This window comes from Grammomys surdaster, unplaced genomic scaffold (genome assembly GCF_004785775.1).
Source record: "Grammomys surdaster isolate TR1022 unplaced genomic scaffold, NIH_TR_1.0 65, whole genome shotgun sequence".
In the NCBI taxonomy this organism is placed as follows: domain Eukaryota; kingdom Metazoa; phylum Chordata; class Mammalia; order Rodentia; family Muridae; genus Grammomys; species Grammomys surdaster.
This window is the reverse complement of record NW_021604567.1, coordinates 726,970-746,367: the sequence shown is the minus strand read 5'-3', so window position 1 is coordinate 746,367 and position 19,398 is coordinate 726,970. Positions and strand designations below refer to the sequence as shown.

The window sequence follows — 19,398 nt, the reverse complement described above, 5'->3', positions numbered from 1 at the left end:
GTTGATGTTGAGAAATATCAATGACCAATGATTATTGGTTGCTGTTATTTGTTGTTGTTGTTGGTGGTGGTGGTGCATGTGTTTCCTTCTTTTGACTTTGCAATCTGGCATTATTTATTTCCTGTGGTGTTTTTTTTTTTGGATCTAGTTAACATTTTTAGGTTGGAGTTTACCTGCTAGTACCTTCCATAGAGATAGATACTGCTTAAATTTGATTTTATCATGGAATGTCTTATTTTCACCATCTTGCTGGAAATGAATACTCAACATACCAAACTTGTAAGACACAATGGAAGCAACACTATAAGGAAAATTCTCAAAACTAAGTTCCTGAATTTAAAAAAAATTGAAAAGATCTCATACTGGCAACTTAAAAGCATACCTGAAAGCTCTAGAACAAAAGAAGTAAGCATACCCAAGAGGAATAGACAGTAAGAAATAGAATACTCAAACTGAGGGCTGAAATCAAGAAATAGAAACAACAACAATAACACAAATAATACAGTCAATAAAATGAAGAGATAAATCTGAGAAAATCAGTAAGATTGTCAAACTTTTATCCAAATTAAAAATCAGAGGGAAAATCTTCAAATTAACAGAGATAGAAATGAAAAGGGGGTAGAACATCAGACACTGAGGAAATCCAGAGAATCATAAAGGCATGCTTTAAAAACCTACACTACACAAAAGTGGATAAAAATGGATAATTTTTTTCAGTACATACCAATTACCAAAGTTAAATTAAGATCAGATAAGCAAGACCTATACCTCCCTAGTGAAATAGAAGCGGTTGTTAAAATTACCCTAATTTATTTAAAAAAAAAAGAAGCCAAGGGCAAGATGGCCAGGACCCAACAAAGAAACAGAATTATAGACCAATTTCCTTTATGACCAAAACAAAACTGCTCAACAAAATACTTGATTCTAAGAATACATCAAATAGGTTATCCACCATGATCAATCAAGTAGGCTTCATCCCAAAGATACAGGGATAGTTCAATATACAGAAATCAAGAAATATAATCTACTATAAAACCAAACTGAAAGACAAAAACCACATGATCGTCTCATTAGAAGAAAAAAGAAAGGCCTTTAACAAATTTCACCACAGATTCATGATAATAGAGAGATGAAGGACAAAAGGGACATATAATAAATAATAATATATAATAAATAATATATATGATATATATTATATAATATATAATAAAGGCAGTTTACTGCATGCTCATAGCCAATGTCGACTTAAGTAGAGAGAATCTCAAAATAATTCCACTAAAATCAGGAATCAGATAAGGTTGTCTCCTCTCCATACCTATTTAAAATATATACAAATGACAAATGGTCTGAGAAAGAACTCAAGGCAACAGCCCATTCATAAATAGCCTCTGTGGTGGTGTGAATGAAAATGACTCCCATGGGCTCAAGGAGAAGCACTCTTAGGAGATGTGGCCTTGTTGAAGTTGGTGTGGCCTATTGGAGGAAGTAGGTCACTAGGTGTGGGGCGGTGGGCTGTGAGAAGCAGCTGGGTGCCTGATCGAGCATAGGCCTCGAACCGTGGACCTTTATCTGACTGCAGGTGTTCGGCTCTGCTCCCAGGCCCTGGTTCTTTTCATTTAGCTTCAGCCTTCCACAGCCCCTCCCACAGAGAGGCCATGGCCACAGTGCCTCAGGCTCTTCCACGTGTAGATGAGGTATCTCCAATCTCTCAGACCAAGCCAATAGCCATTATCTCCTGCCAGACCCTAACCCACTCAGAAACTGTATATAAGGGCTCTATTCAGGAGAAGTAAAAGGTGTGTGCGAGAATCATCCTGGTGTCCAAGAGTTTCTGTCAAAAGAGCTGTAACATTTGGGAAGAGATCTGCTCTCCGGAACCTGCCTGGAACACCAAGCTGCCTCCTTGCCAGCTAGCCGGCTTCTTATCACCCAGACCGGGCCAGCTCAGCGCTGAGAGACAGGTGCAGCACCTGCAGTGGAGGCAGGCAATCTTCCCTCCCTGCTCAAATTCTGTCCTCTTGGCCCGGACCCCGCACCAGGCTCATCGTGGGACGCCCTCCGGAGCAGGGAACCCACAACTAGGGGGGAGGCTTTGAGGTTTGAAATGATCAAGGTAGGCCCAGTGTCTCTCTCTCCCTCTTGTCTGTCAATCTGGATGTCAGCTCTTGGCTATTTCTCCAGCACCATGTCTGCTTGCATGCTGTCATGCTTCTTGCCATGACAATAATGGACAAAGTCTCTGAACCTGTAAACCAACACCAATTAAATGGTTTCCTATTAAGGGTTGCCATGGTCATGGTGTCTCTTCACAGCAATAAACCAAAATAATTGTTATTGTTGTGGTCTATATAAAATGATTCATCTCAGACCAAATTATAGCCTAAAAGAGGCATACAGTTGAAAGAGATATAACCCATTAAAGTTGGGAAGGCAGGGCCACAAGTGTATGAGGTAGCTGGTCACATCAGATCCCTAATCAGGAAGCCACCAAGACCAGCCAGGATGTAGGTCTGAGTTGTCCAATCCTACTGCCTCATCCCAGCAAGGCTCCAACTCTTAAAGGTTCTAACTCTTAAAGGTTCCACAGCTTTTTAAAATACTGCCATCAACCGGACACCAAGAGTCCAAACACCTAAAATCATGAGGGATGTTTCACATTGAAGCCATAAGTATTTTGTCTACCTAAAATCTGTTATAATTTTCTAGGTAATTTTATTTCATTTAGTGACAATTTCCACTATAGGTTGTATGCAGTGAGGGGTTCTCAACCACATTGTCCAATAGACAATGAACTACAGACAACAGCCTGCTTTCACTATCTTAAAGGGCTGCCTTGGAGTACGTGGTTGTCGACTGTAGAAGTGTCACAATGAGGACCTTCACCTAACACATAGATATAAATAACAGGTTCAGAATAACCCAAAGACACAGATTTAGAGTAACTTTTTATTTAAAAAAAATAACAAGTAAGAATATGTAAGAAATGAAATCAAGGCCGGGCGGTGGTGGCGCACACCTTTAATCCCAGCACTTGGGAGGCAGAGGCAGGCAGATTTCTGAGTTTGAGAGTTCGAGGCCTGATCTACAGAGTGAGTTCCAGGACAGCCAGGGCTACACAGAGAAACCCTGTCTCGAAAAACCAAACCAAACCAAAAAAAAGAAAAAAAGAAAAAAAAGAAATGAAATCAAAATAGCTATGATCCACTGGGACTGTCCCCCAAAGCTTTAAGAGTTTTCTTTTTGTTGTTGGTGGTGTTTTGTTTTCAGAACAGGGTTTCTCCATGTAGCCCTGGCTGTCCTGAAACTTGCTCTGTAGATTAAGCTGACTTGGAACTTGGAAAAAAAACTACCTGCCTTTGCTTCTCTGCTAGGATTAAAGGCATGTGCCATCCTTGCCTGACTCAGTGTTCAAGTTTTGATACTATGATATTTATGTATTTTTTCTGTTTTATTATTATTCTTTAATCTTTTTTTTTTTACAGTCCAGTCATTATCCCCCTCCCAGTCCACCCTCTGACTGTTCCTCATCCCATTCCTCCTCTTCATCCTCTAAGAGGATGTCCCCCAACCCCACCCCAACAAACCTTCCCACTCTCTGGGGCCTCAAGTCTCTCAAGGATTAAGTGAGTCTTCTCTCACCGAGGCCAGACCTGTATATGTGTCAGGGGGATATTTATGTATTTTAATGAGATCAAATTTTATATCATAATAAAGGAAATCATGATCTACTTTCTGCTATTTGAACAGAGCATATTCCATACTTAGGTTCTGATAACAATTTAATGAAAATACAAGGAACAAATCCTGACTGCAGTTTCCCTTGCCATTCTCTCCTCCCAGTCCCTCCTCCGGACCACCACTCTACCCTGCCCCTTTGTCTTCAGAAAAGGGCAGGCCTCTCATAGATATCAAGGAACCATAGCATGTCAAGTTGCATTAAGAGTAGGCACCTCCTTGTTGGGCCCATTCAGGAATCATTCTCGAACCCCAAAAGACCACCAAGGAGCTGATTTCAATGCAATCGCACTAGGGTCTTTTTTTATTTAAGCTGGAGCTTGAGCTCGCTGCTGACCCTGATGCAGCAGGATGGGAAGGTGAAGCCCTGAGCCCTCAGCAGGACAAAGTTTTACAGGAACTGTCAGGCAAGTGAGGGAGTTTTCAGCCTGACAAGCATCTAATTGAGTGACTATTGTAACATGTAAGCCAACAGGTGGGTGCTCTAAAGCAAAACCATGAACAGTCACAGTCTGAAAGTACATCTGGACTATCACATTAATCTTGATTGGCTGTTACTAGGGAGTAGCTAGGGAGTAAGTCTGGGGTATGGGACAGAGACAAACTATGTGGTTCTTCCTAGAATTTGGGTGCAGTTTGGGTTCAGCTGCGGTCAAGTTCTCAGGCTCTTTTTCTATTAAAATGGAGGCTGGTCCCAAGATGGAGTAGGTTTGACTTCTCATCCTCTCATAGAAAAGCAGTGTGAGGCAAACCAGTAGAAGGAAAAAGGTCCTAAAAGGATCCAATAGAATCAGAGACAGCCCGTTTCCACTGTTTTCTCACAAGAAAATCAACCTACACAACTATAGCATGTATATAAAGGGTATAGGTTAGACCTGTGCAGGCTCCCTGGTTGTGGGTTCAGTCTCAGTGAGCCCCTGTGAGTCCAGGTTAGTTGATCCCATGAGTTTTCTTGTGGTGTTCTTGACCCCTCTGGCTCTGACAATACTTCCTTCCCCTCTTCTACAGGATTTCCTAAGCTCCAACTAATGTTTGGCTACTTTATCAGAGAACCTTAAAAAATAAAACATCAAACTTTGTGTGTATAAAAAGCCCTCAAAATCAGCTCTCAAAACATCTCACAGTGAGTGATTACACACTTTTCAAGTGCTTTCTCTAGCATCAGTCAAGGATTTAATTAATAGAATTTACACCTAAGTCACTGGCCTTTTCTAGGTGTGAGGTGAGGACATACAAGAATCCTTATTTGATCTGTGGACTGATTCTGGCTCCCATCCCAGCCCCATCTGACATGAACTACAGAACAGCCACATCCCAAGATGGCACAGTATGCTATCATCTGTACACACTCTCCTGAACACTTTAAGTAATCTCCAGATCATTAGGAATATCTAATACAATGCAAATGTGACATATAGCTGTTAGACTGGCTAAGGGCAATGATAAAGGTCTCTGTAAGGATGCTAATGTTTCTAAATGTTTTCCATCTACAGTTGGTTGGGTCTGAGGATACCTTTGAAACTTACATATAGAGGACTGGTTGTACAGGGTATGTACATACACATATATGTACAAGAACACGAGTGTGTGTGTATATATACACTCAGAGATCTATGCAAAAATTACCTAAAATAGATTCAACAGAGTAGTGAATGCTGGCAGTCTTGTGGTGCCTGTGGGTTATAGAAGTTCAAAGTTTCCAGTCCTCCTACAGGAATGAACTTCTTTGATCTTTCCCTAGACTTTTACAGCTTTCCTGGACCTCTAAGCCACAAAGATCATATATTTTGGAGGGATGGTTCAACATGATGACAGGGATGATAACAAAGAAGACAGATAAGCAGAGTCAAGAGAGCTATAGGTTTGATGTTCTTGGCCTCTGGATGAATTCAGTTTCAGCTTCAGTTCCAGAGGAGGGATGTGATTTCATGGCAACTTTGGCTCTGATAATCTTGTACAAGATTTCAACAGCATTTTCATCAAGATGGGGGCCTGGATCTTGCCTTCTCACTTTTCTGAACTTCCAGGTCTTGAGATAGAAACACCTAGTGAGAGACTGTAGGAAGAGCAGACACTATAGGACTCAACGCGTAAGTACCCAGATAGTCACCAACCCAGGATCTTTGAAGGAGACTTGGAAAGTCATGCAAGACCCGAATCCTCCAAACCAGCTCCAGACTGGGAGTTCCATGGTCCAGTATTCCCTCACTCTGACGTTTTAGAATGGTAATGTATATCCTGTGATGTTGGAAGTATGTGATCTGCTTTTTTATAATTTGATTTCATTGGGGATTACAGTTAAAAGAGTGCATGAATTTCAGAGGAGACTTTGAACTTCAGACTTTTACCATTGCTGAGACTGTTAGCCTACAGCGACTTTTCAAGTTGGACTAAATGTATTTTGCATTATGTTAGCTAAGTATGCCCATTAGACTCCTGTGTTTGAACAAGCCTATGTGGAAGTATGTCACTGTGGGCATGGGCTCTGAATCTGTATGCCAGCCCCAATTAAATGTTTTCCTTTGCTGGGCAGTGGTGGCACATGCCTTTAATCTCAACACTTGGGAGGCAGAGGCAGGCCAGCCTGGTCTACAGAGTGAGTTCCAGGACAGCCAGGGCTACACAGAGAAACCCTGTCTCGAAAAACCAAAAAAAAAAGTTTTCCTTTATAAGAGTTGCCTTGGTCATGGTGTCTCTTCACAGTGATGGAAACCATAACTAGGACAGCATCCCCCCCCCAGATTTATCATGGTGGTTCACTTTACAGAAATGGGCCACAAGTTGCTCAGCTTTAGTCTCTGCAGATTTCTACAATAAACCATTATTCTGTCCTACAGGAGCCAAGTCTTGAAAAACTGACTAAGCACAGAACTGAAGGGTACAGAGCAGATGTGGCAAGCTCTTAGGAAAAAGGAGGGAAGAATTTCAAGCTGTCTCATAAGAGATTGTTGAACAGTATAGGCTATTGTTCAGACTGAGGTCCTCCTGTAGTAAGCCTCAACAGACCAAGCCAAAATGAGTCACTTATACCAAGTAACACACAAACAGGAACTTAAAAAAAAAAAAAGCAAGTAGATCCTGAAACAGATGAAAACGGAAAGTTACAGTTTAACATGAGTGGAAATAGTAAGCAAACACCCTCCATTGTGGCCCTCAGACATAAAACAAAAAACAAAACCCAAAAAGCCCTGACACTTCAACCAATTAGTTTTTTCCCTTAGTGTTCTTCATCATAAACTATAGTTCTGGATACTGTCCCATTACTTTAGAACTAAGACATTACGTATAGTGGGAGAAATACAGGGAGGCCAGAGTAGACTGCACGGCAGACATGTAAACACACGCATGATGTCACTAGAACAGAGTTCCTGGTTCTAATCACGGGCATGGCACAGGCATCGTGCAGGTATGGAGTCCCAGCACAGAATGTAACTCAGATCATTTCATCCAACTGGCATCACCTTACCTAGGCTGTCATGACAATGATGGAAAACTGGCGAACTTAAATATCCTCCAAAGTAGCTTCCTGGTTGCATCATGTTTTTTTCCTCACTAGCGATTCCTCAAATATTCGGATGAGTCACTTGGGGACTTAGTTTGAAATGTGAGTTGTGGGGTAGAGTCTGAAACAACGTAAGTTTCAAGTGCTGATGCAACTAGACATTAATAATAAAGATACTATTCATTCTATGACACAGTGCCATGACACACTTGCTAAAAGATGCTTTTGCCATAGAAAAATGCCTCAGGAACCCATAATTCAGTGAATCATCTAATTCAGTGAATCACTGAATCATCTTTAAACTACAGCCCATCACTGGTCCAGAATTCCATTTAGGAATTGCTTTTTTCCCATTATCCTCAGTTCAATCCAAATCTACTTTGTCTTGCATTTCAGAAGAAATGTACATACTGTGAAATAAGAGGTTTTTTTTTGTTTTTTGTTTTGTTTTGTTTTGGTTTGGTTTTTCGAGACAGGGTTTCTCTGTGTAGCCCTGGCTGTCCTGGAACTCATTCTGTAGACCAGGCTGGCCTCGAACTCAGAAATCCACCTGCTTCTGCCTCCCAAGTGCTGGGATTAAAGGCGTGCGCCACCACTGCCTGGCTGAAATAAGAGATTTTAAGTGTGAAATTCAATGAGCTTTTATAAATGTATACACCCAAATAGCCCTCCGCTACAAATATCTAGAACATTCCATTTCAGTAACCGTGGGTCTTAATCCATACTCTTCCTCCTTTTCAGAGCCTTATGATTGTCTTTAAAACCTTCCTTCCTCAAAGCATACCCATATACACTCACATAGCTCTTCTTAACTCCCACTATGGGCTTCTTACAAGTCCTCTGTCTGTATTCTGAAGCCCCTCCATCTCAAATATTCATCCATGGTTGTCAGAATGATCTTTCAAAGTTATAAATCTTCACTTTTCTACTTAAACACCACCCCATGACCTAACACCACACTGACAGTAAATCCAAATGTTCTCACCTATAGCACTCTTCCTTCTCTGACCACACTTCCTGCTGCTTCCCTCATTACTGCAGGGCATATGATCCCTCTATTAGGACTGAGAACGTCAAGATGCTGTAAAGACTATTTTCTGTTCCTTCCCACTTTATAATTTTCTGTCACTCGGGTCTTAGCTTTGGTCAACTTTCCAGAGAAGCCCTCCTTGTCAAGAAGATGTCAGACCATTCAGTGACTCTCCAGCAGAAACCCTACTCTGTCTAGCCTCCGTCACTGCTTGGCGTGCTCTTTGTGTGTTTGCCACCTATCTGTGATCACAAGAGCATGAACTCCACGACCATGGCATAAGCCATCAGTGTTCACAGCTGCTAATTCCTGTTGTCTAGAATAGCTACCATCTTGTTGCATGTAAATGCTCAACACCTGCCTCCTACATAAATTAGGAAAAGATAACGTGTTTAACGTGTATTCACACTGGGAGTGAAACTCTGGACAGCGATGTTCTAACACATGATCTTCTTGAACTATCAAAAGACTAAGAGAGCAATCACTAGCACTGCAGCAAGAGAAATCTACTCGGGGGCGGGGGGAGAGAGAATTGACCTTTAAGTTGCAGCAAAAACAACACAAAATACAGGTCAAGTCAAGGTTTATTCACATAAAGTTTAATTAGTCAAGTTAATGAAAATATTAAAAATTTTGAGTTAGTTATGGCATCAGAAATTTAACTTTTGTTGCAAATAATACAGTATTTGGTCTTTCTGTCGCGATGCTATGCTGCTGAGAGAGCAATTGCATTAAATCTTAACTCATCTGGGTCGCGTTCCATGAACTTCTTGCAAACTTCTATGGCATCCTATGGGAGGGAAAGTACACGTTTTCAGTTTATAAATTCTGTATCTTTTTTGTTTGTTTGTTTGTTTGTTTGTTTGTTTGTTTTTCAAGACAGGGTTTCTCTGTATAGCTCTGGCTGTCCTGGAACTCATTCTGTAGACCAGGCTGGCCTCGAACTCAGAAATCCGCCTGCCTCTGTCTCCCAAGTGTTGGGATTAAAGGCGTGCGCCAGCACTGCCCGGCCTGTATTTTTTTTTTTTTTTAAATTCTGAAGACGTCCTTTTCTAATATGAAATGAAAACTAAAAATGTCAAAGAATAAACAGGTGGCAAAGTAATTTGCTTATCATAAAGTATAGTAGATACTGCCACCACATTCTTCTGCCTGCTTCCAGGACTGAGATCAAATCCAGAGTTTTGGCAAGCATTCTACCCAAACCCTGGCCCTCCCTCTTTTTTCAGTCTTACTACATTGCCTAGGTTGATAAACTCTCTCTGTAGTTAGGCAAGTAACTTCCCATTCCTCTTTTCTAATTTTTCCAAGTAGTTGTGACTGTTTATCTTTGCCATAAACCCAGCTGATCAGGAGGTTAAGCGCTCAGGAGGCAGAGCTCTGCACGTTCCAGGCCAGCTGGAGTGCACAGATGCTTTCCAGGCTAGCCAGTGCTACATAGTAAGACCATCTCAACGCTTTTCAGGCTAGCCAGTGCTACATAGTAAGACCATCTCAAAACTGAACAACATTTAAAAATCAACAGTTAATCTAAAAAATTATATAATGCCTTGATATTAAGCCACCTAATTTGTTCCCATTAAAGATCTCTAAATCTGGGCTGGTGAGATGGCTCAGTGGTTAAGAGCACTGACTGCTCTTCCAGAGGTCATGAGTTCAAATCCCAGCAACCACATGGTGGCTCACAACCATCTGCAATGAGATCTGATGCCCTCTTGTGGGGTGTCTGAAGATAGCTACAGTGTACTTATAATAAATAAATAAAGTTTTTTTTTTTTAAAAAAAAAAGATCTCTAAATCTGGGATCAAGTCCCAACTAATGGTATCATAGATTCAACAGAGGATGACCTATAACAAGCAACTCTTTTGCCTTTTTCAATTTAAGCCTGTGCACACAGGGCTCAGGAACAAAGCTTCTTGCTTGTTATAGTTTTAAGATGAATTCAAAATTTTGTTTGGGGGTGTTCTAAGATGATCAAGGACCAAGAAGCATCTACAGAAAGAAAACATGCAGTCATCTTTAAAGACATTTAAAGATGACAAGAAAGTCAGTAAAGGTCAAAATGGGCCAGTTATTCTACTGTTACCTCTAACAACGTCTCATCACTAGTTTTCCCATGGTTAATTGGAAATGGTTTCCGTCCATCTGTGGAAAATAGACAAATAGGTTAAATTCTTTCTTATTCTTACCTCCCATTTCCTCTTAACAGTGAATCAAGGAAAGTTACAGAGTTTAAGTAATATATCTTAAAATAGATTTTCAAATATGCAATCTATGGCTTTAGTTTCCCCCAAATATACACAATTCGTATATGCATACATAGCATTTACATTTAAAGCAACCATGCATCTGGATTAATACCAGGCCTGAGCAGAGGTTTCTTCATTAAATAAGTACTTTATACAGCTGCACCTTCTGTCTGTCATGCATCAGTGATGACTTTCTATAGGTCCCTGGCATTTAATTTACAGTACATGGTTTGGATAGGGTATATCTTATCTTCAACTAACAGTTTTCTGTTTTATGTATAGGTCTCTACAAAAGAGAATTCCCAACTGGCCTGTAATAAATCTTTCTTGTTACTTATCTTTCTTGTTACTTTTGTTTTGTTTTTGTGATAAGCTTTTTCTGTGTAGACCTGGCTGTCTTGGACTCTGTAGACCAGGCTGGCCTTGAACTCACAGATCCCCCTGCCTCTGCCCACCAAGTGGTGGGACTAAAAGTTGCAGTCACCCAGCAATCATCTTTACTCTTAGAGATACAGACTCTTTCACTTTTAGAGCTAAATCAGAGGATCTTATTTACATAAGAATGACATGATTTTTATCAATGAAAAGCCATATCGTTATGGCTTAATTGTGTACTATCTTTTTCAAAAATTTTATTTATTATATATCTAAAAGATATGTAATATAATATATACATATACACATGTATACATGCATATACATACATACACACACACACTATATATATATATATATATATATATATGTATATGTATATGTATATGTATATGTATATGTATATGTATGTATATATGTACACTGTAGCTGTCTTCAGATACACCAGAAGAGGGAATCAGATCCCATTACAGATGCTTATGAGCCACCATGTGGTGCTGGGATTTGAACTCAGGACCCCTGGAAGAGCAGTCGGTGCTCTTAACCTCTGAGCCATCTCTCCAGCCCTATTGTGTACTATCAATGAAAGTACCATACAACAATTCAGCATAGAACTACTTACTCACTAAAATATTTATGCAAATTCACAATAATCTTCAGTAAGCTAGTCTGTTCTGTATTATAAAAGCTTGCACAACGATAAAAGCCAATGCTAATTAAAGTGAATTCATCCATATCCAAACTTTATAACCTCCTACATTATGAAATCTTGAGAAACAAACAGAAAATAAATACAATAATAAGACAGCCTATTGTGACAGATGCCCATCTCCTCAGTAGCCTCTTTGTCCTGCTGATGTATCATTAGATCATGTTCATTATAGTCTACCCCACACAGTTACATTGTTTTACGTTTTCATTTTTTATGTAAAAGCAAAACTACGTAGGTTTCCTCTTTTTAACTAACTAAAAAATTAATGTGCATATTTCCCTGGATTGTGGCATTTATATTCTGATCTCTTATTAAACTCTAAAGAGCAATAAACTCTTCTGAATAATTTTTCTTCATGTGCAGGAGTTTAGCATAATGTGGAATTTCAACCAAACTCATTAAGAGTTAGATATTGAACACTGTTCTTGAGATGTTGAACAATATAAGCAAAATGAAACTATACACATTCCATTCTGACAGTAGTTTAAAGCAAAGATAATCAAAAGGTTAGAGAGCCAGCCTTCAGATGGATTTTGTTACTGATGTTGTGAGGTACTGGGGCCTGAACCAAGTGTACTGAATATGCTAGAAAAATCTTCTCCCACTCAGCTCTATCCCTATTCTCTTTAGATTTTTTAATTCAAGAGGAGACTCCTGACATTGGCCCTGAGTTCACTCCTAGCACAGATAGGACTTGAACTTACAATCCTCCTACCTTAGCCTCTCTAGTAACTAGGATCACAGGCCTGTAACACAGTCTTGGCTCTATTTTTATATGAACATTAACCACTGGCCAGTCACCATGACACACACCTTTAATCCCAACCCTTGGAAGGTACAGGCAGACACATCTTCTGAGAGTTTGAGGAGCGCCAGGGTTATATAATTAAACCCTATCTAAAAAGGGGGGGAGGTAACTTGATGAAAACGTACATATTTGCATAGATAGTCTCAAAGGATCTCCGGAAATAATAGTAACTAAACCAAGTGACAAATATTAACATCACCAAAAATGGGTAAATGGCCTTCTGATACAATGCACTAGAGGGAATGTGGCATCACTGTTACAATATTCTTGCCTCAAATGCATAACAGCAGACAGACAACACTGATCGAAGGAAAACTTCAAAGTAAATGTCCTTCTTAAAAATAAATGTCAGTGATACAAAAGACAATAACAGGGATTCAGGAACACAAGGTTCTAGACCAGGGCCACCTGACCTCCACAGCTGACGGGGTTCACTGTAACAAGCATGCCCTGAGCCAGAGCCCTTCATGATGCCACATCAACGCTGCTGGCATACGGCAGCTCTACAGAACAGTAGCTACCTCTCCCTAACAAAGACACGGAGAGCCACGAAAGGACAGTACAGTGTCATGTCTGTAACTGACTTTCAAATGTTTCAGAAACACTAACAGGATCTGACAAACCCAGGAGAAAGGCAAACAGAAGCTCTACATATTATTCTAATTTCCATAAATATCCAAAATTATTCCAAACTACAAGTTTTTGAAGCTTACTTTTAACAGGCAACAATTCATTAGCTAACATTTTTAAAATCTGTTTATTCTGTCTACTTTGAATTTATCATTGAATGAACTCCAATCTGCTAATTTATCCAGGAGTGATTCATTTTTAAATCTGTAGTACTTCCCTCTACATATATACTAGGAACTTTCTGAGGCCCCAAAGAAAAGAAAACCAGAAATAACTTGGTTCTTTTTATGAGTAACTTCACAACTTAGCAATGAGTAAATAATTAAACACTGCCACCATCCTCTGTTAAACAATCGGCCTGTAGGAATTACTTGCAACGTGCCTACAATCAGATGGTCTTAAAAATAAGACCACATAGGATGGAGGTGGAACCCAGTGGCAGACTGCTTGCCTAGCGTATATGAGGCCCTAGGTGCAATCCCGAGAACCAATAAATACAGTGATTTTTAATTTGTTGTTTTCTTAAAAATAGCATTCTCTTAATCTCTATTTTTAATTCACGAATTCAGTATGAATTATTCAGCTTGCTCAACATTCCTTTTGAATTTATTAGGGCCATTACTGTCAGCCACACTGGGAGAAGAGCCAATCTGTGCTGAAGGAATCAGTAACTGCATACTTATTTGCTTTGCAGCTATCTCTGTTCTCTACAACACTTCCAAGATTGTGGCATTCTTGATAGCTCTGAATTTCTTTACACTCACTTTAAAAACTCTAATTTCCATAGGCTTCCAATCTTATGTATTTTTAGAAAATTGTACCGTGTGTGCATTAGCCTAGAAGCTAATAGGGCAGGCTGCCCAGCCCTGGAGGCGGTGTGCCAGGAGGTTGTGAGCTGCTGCTGAGGCTGCTGGGGACCTACACTAAATCTTCTAAACATCTTGTGTATCACCGTCAAGTCTCTCATTTTCAGTGCCAACATCACTCTTACAATCTCTGATTATACATTAAATATACTGTTGCCTTTCCAAATCTCCTTCCTTTGGTCTTATTTTGCATGCAAAGAAAGGACCTGAACCCAGCTTATGCTTGGGAAGAGCTTGACCACTGAGTTCTACCCTAAACCGTGACGTCAGCAGAATGTGTATGGCAAAATTCTGCTTTCAGAAATCAACCAGACACATGAGGTCTTCAGTGATTATTGCAATTTATCTCCATGCAGATTTTGTAGAGCTAATCCATCAGTACAACGCAGGACCTTCTAACTGGTTCTGCAGGTGGGTTTATATGTCTAACAATGACTTCTCTTAAGTTTAGTGTGATTCTGATTCAAATCACAACACTACCGCAGAATGCCCAATTAAAGTATATGACTTTATTGCCACGTTTCCTGTACAACATGTATTTAAATTCTGTGAATTATATTTACAGTCACAATCTGAGCTATTTTAGAACACTGCTGCCTTTAAGAAAGCTAAGAAAATCAAAAGTGGCAGTAGATCCAGAGCAGAGAGGCAAAAGGCGACTGCACGCGCATGGTTACTGAAAACACTTCTCCTTTGTTTTCTTACGTTAGGGTTCATTCCTTCCTTTCTTCCCTATACTGGGGACTTGTTTTGCTTTTCAATACTGGGACCATATCTCCTATCTAACATTGAAATTATATGCATTTTCTCTAGTAACAGTTCAACTATTTGTAAGTAAGTTTGGGTGTAACAAAATATTAATTATGTAATCATTGTGCTTTGCCTTAAATAAGAAGCCATTACCAGACTAACATATGTAGGGCAAAACAAAAGCCTGAAAAAGACTGATACTCATTATTGAACGGATACATTTTAAAAGTAGAGATAGTTCATTCAGATATGACAACTAATTCAATAGCTTATCAAATGTTGCCAAAGTAATTCATAGCTGTTTCTTGATTTTCTGCTTTACCAAAATGCACCCAAAAGAGGTATACATTCTCGAATTATAAGATGCTAGAATATCAAAAACATATTTTCTTAGTAAAAAAATACTAAAAAGGAAAAGGATTATTCTGTCAACCCAATTTTAGAGCTATCAATTTCAGTAGACAAAGTGAGAACAACAGTCCCATTAACAACAAGAAGAGCCTGGTCATTAGTCTCCCCAGGAGGAATTAAAATGGTTCTTACCTAATTCATAGAGATGCCCATCTACATGAACTAACGCAATAAAATGAAGATCTACTTTTTCATCTATACTTGGTGCCTGGAATAGGAGGGAAAATGTATTATATATATATATTAGTACTTAAACAAATCAGTCAAATACAAGTAAATGTATATAAATTCTATCAAATGACAGAAGACAACATTTATCCAGTATAATTCAAGGCCAATTACTGACATGAGCACAGAGTGACCATGTGTGCGTTTGTGAGACCATGTTCACCATCAACAAGGAACATGTTTTAGTTTAACGTAAACTGGAAACTGAACATCTTGTTTAACCTGGAAATCCCAGTGTCCAGCCTAAGACACTCTATCCGTGCACAGCATGTGCACATTGAACACTGTTCAATGAAATGCATGACTGGGCTCATTTATGCAATTATAGAACTTTAAACTATGAATGTTAAAATATTTCTCATAACTCTTAAAGTTAGCAACTCTTTTGAAGTTAAATTTTAGGACACAGAGAGTAAGTTGTCTGTTGCCTGAACTTAAGACTCTCATGCTTTGAGCAACCCAGTACAAACAATCATTCCAGATTCAAACAGCTTATAAATAAAAAGATGTAAGGAAATAGTCTGATGATTATAACTGTAGAAAAGATAAAGTCAATATACAAAAACTGTAACTTCTAGTTCTTTCTTTTCTTTACCTCTTAATAAACGATTTTAACTATACCTACATTTAAACTATTTAAACCATACCTACATTTCCTTTTATCAAATTCAATTTACATAAGTAATATATTTCTTACACAGTTGAATAACTTAGGTAAAGTTACATAAGCTAGCATTTTATGATATATAGTAGATATGTTACCAACTCTACATAAGTTGAAAGGAAGTGTAATCACAGCTAAATACATATGGAACTTTAATGTGTTTGAAGCAAAAAGGCCGAAGTAGCTAAAATCAAATGATGTCTCATATTGTCTAATATCTTTTTAGGCAACACAATATCTTATAACTCAAAAGTTGTTATTTCCACCATCAAATAATTATATATTTTGAAATAGTTCACAGCTCCTCAGTTGTAGAAATCAACACTGCAGATTTACCGTCATTCCATCCCTGTACTCCTCTTTACTACAGACCCCGCTGATGACAAGAACTGACACTAAATTCTAAGACAATCTAGTTCACTAATTTGATAGTTTTGTAAAGTCTTGTCTCCATCACGCTGGACGAAAGCCCAGTCTTTCTTGAATCTAGCAGTCCTTGAATACTTGAAGTGAATCTCCTTACTTCCCCGTCAAAAAATGTCTCTGATTACTCAGTCTCATATCATTTTATCAGTTAGAGGAAAATCTAGTTTTTCAAGGTTCAGTCAAGGCAAATCATTATAAATTCATTAAAACACAAAAAAATTCTTCAAGAAATTCCTTAATTAGGAATCTTATTTTACTGACAATAAGATAATGTTTAAAGCATATTAAGTATCCAAAGGCTCCGAGTTTCGGTTTTCATAAACGAATTATTTGAACAGCTGCCCTTAAGAACTAAGCATCATATAGCTTCCATTTTTCATACTGCCCAGTAAGGTGCCAGGTCACTAGAGGTTAGAAACTTCAACTGGACTTGGAGACCTGAATATGCACCCAGTCCCTGGAAGCTTTGGGTTTCTTATCTGTTTTATGGTTTATGAGTATTAAGCTAATAGTTTGTTCTACTACATCTGGTATTTTAGTTATTATTATTATTTTTTTTTTTACTTTTTCTTTCATGTGTGTGGGTGTTTTTCCTGATACATAGCTATGTACCATGTGCATGCAGTGTCTACAGAAGCCAGAAGAGAACATCAGATCCCCTGGGGCTGGAGTAACCGAAGGTTGTGAAACTGCCATGTGGAAGGTGGAAATTGAATTAAGATCCTTTGAAAGAGCAATCTGTGTTTTTAACCACTAAGCCTTTTTTCTAGCCCCACCCTACTGAGGTTTAAATGACATTGTGAAAATATTTGTGAGCTGTTAAGTTCTATATAAACCTTATATAGTTTTATTAATATAGTGTCACAAACATAAGCAAGTATCAAATCTAATGTATCAAAATTAACTCAAAATTAACTCGAAGTGGAAATTAAAACAAAAATATCAAGCCAGGTGTGCTGCATGCCTACAATCCTGGCACTTGCTATACAGTGAGATCCTGTCTTAAAACAAAAAAGAAAAACCCTCTAAAGCAATATGAAAGCCTTCCGACTCTTCATAAGAGGTAAATGTGCCAATTTTCCTCAAGACATCATTATTTCTGGTAAGCTCTATCTATCCTTTGACTAACTTCATTAGTCTGAGAGTCTAAAGTCTGCAATCACTCAACCGCTCAACAAGTATTCCAGGAAATCCAAGAGTAAGCAAGCAGTGAGTTCCAGCGTGTCTACCTGTCTAAAACAGCAAACAACATAGCAAATATGAAAAACAGAAGCTATAGACTGGTAAGTCTGGCCTTACCAAATACATTTTTGTATCTTTTAAATCCCCAATTCAGAAGGATTCTCATTAACCCCCAAAATTAAAAGTGATATAAATCAATTATCAATGCATTCATCAACTACTAAATATAAATTTCACATTCAGAAAAGGTTTAAGGTATATTTATAGGGCACCTAATCTATACTAGATACTGATAGAATGCTGTATTTGTATTGACCAATTAATCAGGTATGTTATAGTCGTATCTTACACTCAAGAACACAGAAGTAAGGGCTAACACGTGCTGGCCCCTGGACTACAACTCATGCAATGCAGCTCGAGTCCACGTTCTTAAGCACTATGCTATGGAAATATTTGCAAAGCAATAAGGCAATGGAATTAATATGTAGCAATAAACAATACACAAAAACATAAAACTGGAAATGGCAAAGTTGATGACATTCTCATTTATGTTTAGAATTTTTAAATACAGAAGAAATTTTTCATACTTAAAATTAAGCAAATTGTCTCCTGGTCAGAATGTACAAAATTAGATTGTACTTTGTTCTTCCAGTTCACCCTGTATCTTTCACTGGGCCAAACAGTTCATAGCACAGCAGACCATAAATATCAAATGGATGAATGAATAAAAATGACAAATCAATGTTGTAATCTGGTGAGGAGAGGAGGAGAGGGAGAAAAGGGAGGAGGGGAGGAGAGAGAGGAGAGAGGAGGGAGGAGAGGGAGAGAAGAAGAGGGGGGAGGAAGTAATAACAAGCAGTCTATTGATATGCAGTACACATGGAAGGTATATAAGGACCATACTGATATTTGGTAGAAGCGAATGCTTGAAGAAGACTGTTGACTTGGTAGTCTGAGAGCAGCTTTAAAAGGTACATGAGGGGAAGGAAGGGACCATCCACTGCTTTTAAATGGCTAAAATGTCTGCATAATTAAACTTCCTCTTGCTTCAGATGCCATAATGATTTATAGAATAACGAGTATCTATGAATGTATAGCATACACCAAAGCATTCAGATACTGCACATCTCCACGAGCTCTATCGAAGCACAGCTGTGGCCTTCAGAGGCTTAAAACATCAGAAAGATACGAGCTTGGTTGCTTAATTCTGCTGTTTATTTTAATGTATGAGAACTGTTGGAATTCTAGCAACTTGGATATTTACAGCAATATATATATGCATACATATGTGCATATTATAATAGCTGACTGATAATCTTAGCTTACAAGAGAAATAATAAAATTTGTAGGACACCCATATCAGCACATAAGGAGCAAATTTCTACCTCCTAATTGGAAAAGATCTTTAGAAACTGATCTGGCAGGAAAGATCGGATCATGATTAAGCCAAATACCTGAGCCACACCAAGGAATAAAATAGCTTAGATGCAACACACTACACCACGAAGGGTTAGACTGAGGACAGACTAAGTAAAGCAATCCAGAGCATGGCAAGAGACGAGTCATGCTCAGAAATATGAAAAAATAATAAAGGGACAGATGGCACAGAACTCAGAGGGTACATAGCATTTGTTGACCTAAGTTTTCTAAGTGAAAGCAGAAAGTTGAAGGGTAAAGAAACACACACTCACTTTAACAATTCACAGAAACTTAGTGTTATCACAAATGCCAATCAGTACTCAACAACAGGCAGGTACCCTTAGATTCACAGAATATGGAGTGGAAAGATGGATATTCACCAAGGCGCAGGCAAAAGTCAAGCCAGACTG

At 38.7% G+C, this 19,398-nt stretch overlaps 1 protein-coding gene and 1 pseudogene across 1 annotated transcript in view; one reads left to right on the top strand and one right to left on the bottom strand.

The window, feature by feature from the left end:
* The first annotated feature begins 5,451 nt into the window (after positions 1-5,451).
* Positions 5,452-5,965, top strand: LOC114624429 (annotated as a pseudogene).
* A 2,868-nt stretch (positions 5,966-8,833) lies between these two features.
* The window catches only part of Uchl3 (ubiquitin C-terminal hydrolase L3), a 45,256-nt gene continuing 34,691 nt past the window's right edge, over positions 8,834-19,398 (bottom strand). The window contains exons 7-9 of the mRNA XM_028771358.1: positions 15,202-15,277; positions 10,355-10,413; positions 8,834-9,057 (exon numbers count right to left, since the gene is read on the bottom strand). Of these exons, the coding sequence (XP_028627191.1) occupies positions 8,974-9,057; positions 10,355-10,413; positions 15,202-15,277 (219 nt within the window). The 3' untranslated portion in view covers positions 8,834-8,973. The remainder of the gene's footprint in view (positions 9,058-10,354; positions 10,414-15,201; positions 15,278-19,398) is intronic.